Raw genomic sequence first — 10,211 nt, forward strand, 5'->3', positions numbered from 1 at the left:
TAAAGAAAAAGAGTCTCAGCCAATACTGCTGGATTATTTTGTTAATATAATATTTAAATATATATTGTAAAATATATATATATAGTATAATATATATTTAAAATATAATGTTTAATAGGTTATCTCATGAAAATATTACACTAGATATTCTATGTACTCAAGATGAGAATGTGCATTGTTGTAATTGCTTGTTCATAGTTTATAATAGTCACCGATTGTTTGGTTGCGGATGTTGTGCCCATAATTTGCACGAAATGTCCTGGGATGTAGGAATGCTGTGGACAAGATTGCTTAATAGTTTGTGATGTTTGTGAAGATGACCGTTTCTCACACTTAGGGTTAGTGATTTTAACAAAACTGAAAATGTAAAAATGTTTTCTGTGACTCTTGTCTTGCAGGTTATAATGCACCTTATCTGTCAGTGTATAGTGAGAATGCAGTGGATGTATTTGACGTCAACACTATGGAGTGGATTCAGACGATGCCTTTGAAAAAGGTCCTTTTTTCATGTATCTTAATATATACAAAACCACATTATAAGAAAGACAGACATCTTCTGGAGAGAGCTTCTCATCTCTGTGAAATAAAATATATGTTGAAGCAGGTGGTAAATTGAAGTGCGGTGTGTTAATGAGCTGTGTGTCGCTTGCGTTGCAGGTTCATCCTCTGAACGCCGATGGCTCTCTTAACCTGCTGGGGCTGGAGACCGTACGGCTCATCTACTTTAAAAACAAGACAGCAGGTGAGACGCTTCTTCCTTCTGCTCCTCCGGATTCTGAATATTCCTGCCCCATGTTTTTATGCATATTCAGCAGGAAAGAAAAGATAAGAAAATGAAAAGAAATTTGTTTCAGAGAGAAACAACAGAGAAAGAGAAAAGAAAGCGAATGCATTTTGAATAAAATTATGAACACCCTAAAAATGGGGTACATTTTGATTTCATTTTGTTGTTACAATGTAAAGAATTGGCTTAATATGTAGTGTCTTGTGAATAATGTGCATCAGCTCATGCATATGTGATGACATAACAGAGTTGTACATCCTAATGGATGCTTGTTGTTTTGTTTCATACTGTTTAATGTGTTGTGAAATGTGTGTAATGCTTTGTGTTCTGTGTAATGATGTGCAGAGGGAGATGAGCTGGTGGTGCCAGAGACGTCTGATAACAGCCGCAAACAGATGGTACGCAGTATGACGAGCAAACGCCGCTTTTCGTTCCGCGTGCCGGAGGAGGAGAGAGTTCTGCAGAGGAGGTGATGTTCAAGCCTAGCAACACTAACCATCATGACTTCCAAAGGAAACTCTAATGGGCTTTTCACAATTGTTAATTTGGACCACTTTAAACCCTGGGAAATGTTAAATGTTCATATTAATCATAATTTTGTTTAGTTAGTTAATGTTTAATGTGGTTAATGTTCTTATTTGCATATTTACAAAGTAGGGCTGCACAATATATCAAAATAAAATAAAATAGATTTCGAGATATGGTTTACATACATAAAGGCTGTGATTAATTTAATGAATGAATAAATCACAGCAATTTGACAATGGCATTAAAGGGATAGTTCACCCAAAAATGAAAATGACCCAATGATTTACTCACCCTCAAGCCATCCTAGGTGTATACGACTTTCTTCTTTCAGATAAATAAAAGCGGAGTTATATTTAAAAATGTCCTGGCTCTTCCAAGCTTTATAATGGCAGTGAATGGGTGTTGAGATTTTGAAGCAAAATAAAGTGCATCCATCCATCATAAAAAGTGCTCCACACAGCTCCGGGGGGTTAATAAAGGCCTTCTGAAGAAAATCGATGCGTTTGTGTAAGAAAAATATCCATATTTAAAACTTTATAAACCGTAATCTCTAGCTTGCGCTAACTGTCGGAATTTGTGACCAGTGTTTTGTTTTGTTCTCTCTCCTCTGCGCTTCTGAGTTAGTCACTTCTCACCGGAGCTTACACTACGCCTGCATCCTACATCATCTGCTGGAACGCCACTCTCTCGTGAACGCGAGCACAACAGTTAGTCTTGACCACTATTCACTGCCATTATAAAGCTTGGAAGAGCCAGGACATTTAGGGACACAGTGGCAATGTGGCCTATTGAAACTCAAGTGAAAAGAGTTTTCAGAATTATATATATTTTTCAAACTCCAAAATTGTTGGTTATTATAAATTACGTGGTTACGTAATATGTAAGGTGGTTAGTGCTGTTAACGTGGTTATTCAGCACAGTGTGAAAAGCCCTTCAGTAATTCAGGTTTCATGTTGGCAATTTTTCTTGAGACGGTGCTCTGGGTCTCACTGCATTGTTTATGCCCTCTAGGGAGATGCTGAGAGACCCAGAAATGAGGAATAAGTTGATTTCAAACCCAACAAACTTCAACCATGTGGTTCATATGGGCCCGGGAGACGGGATCCAGATCCTGAAAGATCTGCCAATGGTAGGAGCAGCTAACAGCAGGGGGAACGTCACCTCTCATATTCTTCTCCCGCTTCTCTACGCCTCCATCCATCTGTTTCTAAGAGCTGTGTTAATGAGCATGAGCCATCTTTCATTAATTATTTCCACTGTTATTATTTAAGTTTTATAGATGAGCTTGATTAAAAGATAACATAAAACCACATTTGACTTTGTTGCTCAAGCAAACTAGTTAATACAATTTTATTTCCTTTAGATCAACCAAAATTTATGATGTAAATATGGTCGATTTTGCTTTCGTGTTGTCTTTTACACAACCTCACCTCTTCCTCATTCTTAAGCAGAAAACTGTTGCATGCATCTATATTTTTTCTTTCTTTTTCTTCCATTTCTCTCTCTATATCTGCTCCTCCTGGGTTTCCGCTGTAGCCCGGTTCTCCTCTCCCCTCTCCTCGCCTGCGCCTCATCTCCACCCCTACAAGCTTTGAGCATGTCTATCACATGACTGTCACCTCTGCTGACAACTTCCTGTCCCAGGACTCCTCCCCTCTCTCCTCACACTCCCTGTCCCTCAACTCCGACCCCGGGACCCCTGCTTCCATCTGCTCTCTGGTAGGACCAGAGAGACATATACAGACAACTCTCCATCTGTTCTCTGAAGAGGCTGAATTTATGCACACATGCATTAGCTCACTTTCATATTGCTCAAACTATCAATCTATGTTCCAGTTATCTGCCTGCATCACAGTTATATGTCATTTTCTCAATTTACAATCTGTCAGATTCTTGCATGCTAAATCATCCCTCCCTTTATTTTTTTAGCATTATTATTAAAAATATTGATTTAAAAAAAATTTAAATGACAAATTAAGTTAAATAAAAAATATTTTTTGTACATCTTTAGTTAATGCATACAAATATTAATACAATTTATATTGTTAATATATACATCATATAAATATTAGTATATATTAATATTTATATTAAATAAATATTATTAATTAATAATATTAAATAGCCAATATGACCTCAAAGCTAACAGACATGGATTATAAGCTACAAAACTCCAGTTGATCATTTCATGGGGTTTTATAAATGGGAACAAACGATTGTGTATTCTGCATGTTTTATGTAGATAATTCAAAAACTAAGTGAGAAAATGATTTATTATTTATAAAATGCTATATAATTTAAGATCATGTACAGTGACACTGGTACATTTTTACCCCTGCCTTGTGAATTTTTTATTTATTGTTTTTTTTTTCTGGCTTTTCCTGACTGTGTTTGCGTTGTTCAGAATATGCGCCCTCAGGAGAGCCGTGGTGTCCTGGGAGCATCCGTCAGTATTCCCTCCATCAGCAAGACCAGGCCTGAACCAGGCCGATCTATGAGTGCCAGCGGCGGCCTTGGCGCACGTGAGTATTGAAATATCTGTTCATAGACAGAGATACAGGGATAAGAATGAGTATTTCTGAAAAAAAATAAATGTAAGGAAAAATCATTAAAGGCGACATATCATGAAAATCTGACTTTTCCAGGTTTTAAGTGCTATAATCAGGTCCCCGGTGCATCTACCAATCAAAGAAATGTGTAAAAGATTAACCCAGTAACTTTGTTTTGGTAAGCCTTTTTCTGCAAGCGTCTGAGAAAACGAGCGCGTCTGATTTCGCTCCCCTGGTGACGTGGCAAAGGGATCTCATTATAATATTACCGCCCCTTAATCTATAAGTTTACACCCAAGGCGCTGTCATTTTTATTTCACAAGCGACAACGGTGTAATGCCATGGCGAAAGTTTGAGCAAAACATGCTAACTGTTCTGTATTTGGCTGCACAGACGAGCACAGAACACTATTTAGATCTAAAATAAACATATTGTAAAAAGGGGCATAATATGTCTCCTTTAAATTAGTAGAAACATTGAAGAGGAAAAAGAGGAAAAAAATTCAAATTTAAATTAGACAGAGTGCCTGTTTTCTCCCTAAAATTCAATTTTAGGGTACGTTTTTAATATATTTTGAAAGTAAATTAAAAGTGACATGTACGTGTGGTCAGACAGGTCTTTTTGTTGTTAAGGGGCATTTGGGTATGTAATGTAGAACAGCTAATGAAAAACTGACAAAACTAAATTATAATAAAATAAGTTTCATTTTCTTTTGAACTTACTGTAAACTTTCTTTTACAAAATATTTTCTTTTGAAATTTCAAACATTTGAATTTTCAGACTATATTTAGAATTTTAAAACACTCTTTTTTTAATTTTCAAACACTCTTTTGAACTTTCAAATGTTTTTTTTTTTTTTTTTTTTTACTTTCAAACTTTGGCAGGTTTTCATATTGAATAAATCAATGTCTTAAAAATCTGTTGATGGCTGTCCCATATCCCAGGCTCCTCCTCTCAAAATGGCAGTGCACTGAGACGGGACCTTTCCGTTGGCAGCTACGGTTCCACCAAACGGCAGATGACGTCTGATGGCTCGCTGTCATCCGGAGGGGGCATTGACTGTGGGGGTGTCCCCCTATCCCATTTTGACAGAGAGGTCAGTACCAGCAACGATTGTCAGTGCCTGCTTTTGCAGATGCCTTTTATTTTTGGCTTAGGTTTTTTTTTTTTAAATACCTAAAAATATTTGAAAAACCAAACTTGTTTATTGCTAAAAAATAAGGTTCTCTGTGGATAAAATAAATACTGCTAAGACCTGTAGTCATGTGGAAATGTTTTGGTCCATTACGAATGACAAGTCTGATGGGATTTCAAAAGGCGTATTTGTCCCTTTATAGTGTTCTTTTTGTAAATGTTGATTTAACATGTTCATTCGACTTCCAGACTGATCAAAGCAGGTAAATGTGATGCTGATCACCACTAATACTCAGTAGAGAGCACTAGAAGTGTGTTATACAATTCCAGTACACAGGCATCCTTTCCGTTTCACCTGCCAAAATTTGTTTGGAGGATCTCTATCCTCTCTTGCTCACGCTATATGCATGTGTTGAGTGTGTGGAGTGGCACCATATCCACAGATTGAGGTGTTGACCTGCCTTACACTCCACCTACACACACACACACACACACACACAATCTGAATCTCGGCCCCACGTTTGACCGTGTGCACATTGACTCCATAATGACGTGTGGGTGCTGTGTGTGACTCTTTAGTGGCCGGGAGTGTCACCCACAGAGAAGACTCCTGATCTGAAAAGGGCTTTAAGGACCCTGCTTAGTAAGCTAAAGGTAACGTACATGACACTGCTCCCCCAGGTCTGAACCCTGTAGCTCCATCCTAGACCTCAGATGGAGGAAATGGGTTAGTTGAGCTGTCTACTTGTTGAAAGCGTGTTTGATCTGTGTAGGTGGTGGAATTGTACAGCGTTTGCTAGCTTTAGTAATAGCATTAATGTGTCACATAGCACCTTTTATCCATCCACCTTATATTATGTAGGGGAGGATTGATGTTGTGGTGGTTCTAGCTAATAATAGACCATTTAATGGGCTGATATTTGGGTAATTTGAAATGATCACGTTGACCAATAAATGTGCTAACAGAAAGAAAATGGATAAATATTTTCAGATACATTTTTAGTAAATTGAGTAAATGTCTTATTTTTTTATTATTTTTTTTTTTAGAAATTTTGATAGGTGATTTGTTCTCTAGTTCTAACTTTTAAATATTTATACGGCAGATACAGCATTTGTTCTTGAATATTACACAGCCACAGCTACAGCTAACTAGGAAATTAGTGAGGTTGATGATTATTATTTTTTATATATATTTAGTGGTGTTTCTTTAAAAGGGATGAATTTAGAGGTGTAGGTTAATAGAGGTTTTAACTGGTTATAGCAGTACCAGTGAGACTATTAACATGGTACCACCGTCTCAGTGAAGTCTCTTGAAACTCATCTTTAAAGCACCAATACAGCCATATTATGCAGAATCCACTTTTCTTCTTAAGGTTTTTCTTCTTAAGGTCCTTAATGTTTTTAAAAGAAATATTTCATGCTGCATTTATTTGATCAAACATACAGTAAAAACAGTAATTTTGTGAAATATTATTACAATTTAAAATAACTGTTTTCCATTTTAATATATTGTAAATTGTAATTTATTCCTGTGACGCAAAGCTGAATTTTCAGCATCATTACTCCAGTCTTCAGTGTCACATGCTCCGTCAGAAATCATTCTAATATGCTGATTTGCTGCTCAAGAAGCATTTCTTATTATACATTTCTTATTATTTCTTATACATTTCTTCTTATTATTAATGTTGAAACCAGTTGTGCCGCTTAATATTTTTGTGGAAACAGTGATGCATTTTTTCATGATTCTGAAAAATTTGAATAGAAAAATAACAACAGAATTTATTTGAAATAAATATATTTTTTGTAGCATTGTACATTTTTACTCTCACTTTCAATGAAATTTCATGCACCCTTACTAAATAAAGTATATATATATATATATATATATATATAAAAAAAAAAAAATTACTGACTTCACATTTTTGAACTCTTTATTCTAATTATTCATAAGCGTGTCTGGTCACATGACCCCATGCAAGCTTCTTTAACTCCATGTGATTCAGACAATTCACTCCCTTACAAAATGTCATTTTGAACATCTATATTTAACATACTTATAAATAAATCATTGATTAGTTTTGGCCTCAGAAGAGTGTGAAGTTTGATCAAAATAGACAAGAAAAGGACAAAAAATGTCACTAACTTTTCCCTCGTCTTCTGCTTTTAGGATTCAGACTCGCCACGTCACTCCACGGCCTCCAACAGCTCCAACCTGAGCAGCCCACCGAGCCCTTCATCCCCACACAAGAGCAAGACTCAGTCTCTGGAGCGCAGCGAGCACCTGGGCTGGGAGACATGAGCTCAGCCCCTATCCCACTACCTTCTGATGTCCGGTGGGGCCCCGAGAGAGACAGAGAGCCGACTCCTTATACGTCATATTCCTAAACGCGCCGCTGGGCCCAGGTGTGTGTGTTTGCGTGTATTAGTGTGCATATGCATTACACGTGTGATTGTTGTACACACGCACATTACCGTGCACCTTACATCCCTTTTGTGGACCCATCACCACACTTCCTGTTCCTGTGTTGGATGGGGGAACAGACCACTGAGTGTAGCTTATCACCTGCCGCCACAGGTGTGGACGGGGTCGAAAACGACAAACACAGATCTTTAACGTGAATTTATCAGTGTTTGTTGACAAGTGTGCCTCATCTAACATAAGAAAAAAATATACATTCAAAAGTCTTAATGGACCGGGGGGGTGTTACTTTAAACGCATAACACTAAAGATCATGAAAACATTCATCGGGGATCATGGAAAACTGTTTGTGGCATTCCAATCCGTGTGATAAAACATGAACACTTCAATTGAGTTCAGCCCCAATCGATAGAGTGGCACTACTGTATAACTCAGCCTCTACCCTCCAGTGCCATGCCGACCTTCACAGTCAGAGGTCAGAGTTCAAGAATAGATTCTGAGTTCAATAATGTAAATAGAGTTTAAGTAGAGTATAATATATAATGAAATCATAACACTATTCTGTTTTTAAATAAGTGTGACTTGGCTTTGAGAGTCTTTTTTCCTTTTTATTTTCCGGGTCAAGGTTCTAGTATATTATGCAGACATTTTATGTCAACGTAAGCATTATTTTGTCAAGATATGCTAGTTTTTCGTAATTCCACTGAAATTGTTAAGATTTGCAAGGGAACACTACAAAAAAGTATTGGGCCTCATTCATGAAACACAAGGAGAATAATTTTTATGTAAATTTTTCATAAAGCCATTCTTATGTGCAATTTTCCATTGAATATGACGTTAACAAGCTTGCAGTGAAATCATTCATAAAAACATCCATGCGTAAATTGTTGCATTAAACATTCACATTCATAAAATCTTGTATAATCTTACAAGATCTTGTGTGGTACACAAGACCACAGCGAATTATTCATATAACAATTTTTGCTTAATTGTTGCTTTGTTAAATTTTGTAAAACCATTCTTGCATAAATTGTTGCATTAAATGCAAGATTCACATGGTCGCCATTAAATTTCGCCACAAGGTCTCCACAGTGAAATTTTTCATAAATAATTTATACGTAAATATTAATTATTAATTATTCATAATTTTTGCTTAATTGTTGCTTTGTTAAATTTTGTAAAACCATTCTTGCATAAATTGTTGCATTAAATGCAAGATTCACATGGTCGCCATTAAATTTCGCCACAAGGTCTCCACAGTGAAATTTTTCATAAATAATTTATACGTAAATTGTCGTTTGAATGCAACCTTAAAATAGTTTGAACAAACTAATTCTTGAGTGAAATTGTTGCGCTGAATGTGAGATACAGAAAGCAAAAGTGAAGTTGTTCGTAAAAAAAACAAAAAACATTCTTATGTAAACTTGCATTGAATATGACATTTACGAGGCGCAGCAGTGAAATTGTTTATAAATTTAGTGCATCATTAAATGGAATTTTAAATCATCAAACAATATTTAACATTTAACAAACAACTGATATAAGAATGTTTTCTAAGAATGATTTACATGAATGCAATCTCCTTGTGTTTCATTGTGTACAAGATCTAGCGTTTAGAGAAATCAAGATGTGTATATATCGCTGCATCCATATTAAACTCACACTCCAAACACGTACAGTCACGTGATCATAAATAAGCTGTTGTGCTGAATGTAACAGAGATTCACTGCAGCCTTGTTCATGTTATTCTTGCCTACATCTGTGCTTCATGGTTCTGTTACCGAAGCAATAATGCTGTTTCCAAAGAGGGTTTTTTCTTTATTATTGTTAATTATTATTCTTTTAGTATTTTGTTTTTATTTTCAGTGTTTAAAGTTTTGTTTTGTTTTCTAACTCACAAGAACCAAACTTTGCCTAAGGTGTACATGTGAATATAACGTAGTGTAACCTGGACCACTAGTTTCAGAGCGTTTCATGTTTGAGTGACTTGGAGAAACACTAAACTCATCAGCTGAAGCATTCAAAGGGCTTCAAACTCACTGGTGCATTTAGCTGTTGCCTCTTCCTCTAACACTTCCTGCAGCTCATAATGACTCAACAGGGACCGCGAGGTCCAGCTGGAGATTAGGTCATTTGATATTAATACAAATTCATCGAGGGCGTACAGTAAAGCTGCTGTAGTGATGTTTTAAATGTGCAGGGTCAGACTATCAAACATCCCTGACCCTCAAAATACCTCCGATTAGAGAGCCAAGCCATTGCGTCTCCAACAGAACCTCGTCAGTGCGTGAATTTTAGCTGTCCCTCTGTCCGATTTCATACACTAATTGGCGTTTATGAATTATTCACATGCACTACTGCTCGCTTTTGAAAAGCATATGTCAGATTTGTTAAACTGAGAAATTGATTTCCCTAAAAAACACATTCTGCAGACAAGACGCTGTTCAGAATTCCCAAATATTCCAGGTTGTTTTTAGGAATAGCTCACTCAAAAATCTAAATGTACATCATTTACTCACCTTTGTTGTTGCAAACCTTTATTGTTTATTTTGTCCTGTATAGTTAGACTAAAAGTAATCTATAATAGTCTGATTATATTACCTAAAATGTGTAATGTATTGGATTACATTACTGACTACAATTTTTGTCATGTAATCTGTAATGGACTACATTTAAGTAATCTACCCAGCACTGTGTGTGTGTGTGTGTGTATATATATATATATATATAAAAATGTTTTGTGCATTTAGCAGACGCTTTTATCCAAAGCGACTTACAGTGCATTCAGGCTATACAT

At 36.2% G+C, this 10,211-nt stretch overlaps 1 protein-coding gene across 1 annotated transcript in view; it reads left to right on the forward strand.

Annotated features, from left to right (window-relative positions):
• cdc42bpaa (CDC42 binding protein kinase alpha (DMPK-like) a) overlaps positions 1-8,508 on the forward strand; it is a 62,130-nt gene extending 53,622 nt beyond the window's left edge. The window contains exons 32-38 of the mRNA XM_016546063.1: positions 399-496; positions 658-742; positions 1,130-1,253; positions 2,324-2,441; positions 3,717-3,834; positions 4,806-4,957; positions 7,163-8,508. Coding sequence (XP_016401549.1) covers positions 399-496; positions 658-742; positions 1,130-1,253; positions 2,324-2,441; positions 3,717-3,834; positions 4,806-4,957; positions 7,163-7,294 — 827 coding nt within the window. The 3' untranslated portion in view covers positions 7,295-8,508. The remainder of the gene's footprint in view (positions 1-398; positions 497-657; positions 743-1,129; positions 1,254-2,323; positions 2,442-3,716; positions 3,835-4,805; positions 4,958-7,162) is intronic.
• The last annotated feature ends 1,703 nt before the right edge of the window (positions 8,509-10,211 follow it).

Source organism: Sinocyclocheilus rhinocerous, unplaced genomic scaffold (assembly GCF_001515625.1).
Source record: "Sinocyclocheilus rhinocerous isolate Xijiao unplaced genomic scaffold, SAMN03320098_v1.1 scaffold853, whole genome shotgun sequence".
Classification (NCBI taxonomy): domain Eukaryota; kingdom Metazoa; phylum Chordata; class Actinopteri; order Cypriniformes; family Cyprinidae; genus Sinocyclocheilus; species Sinocyclocheilus rhinocerous.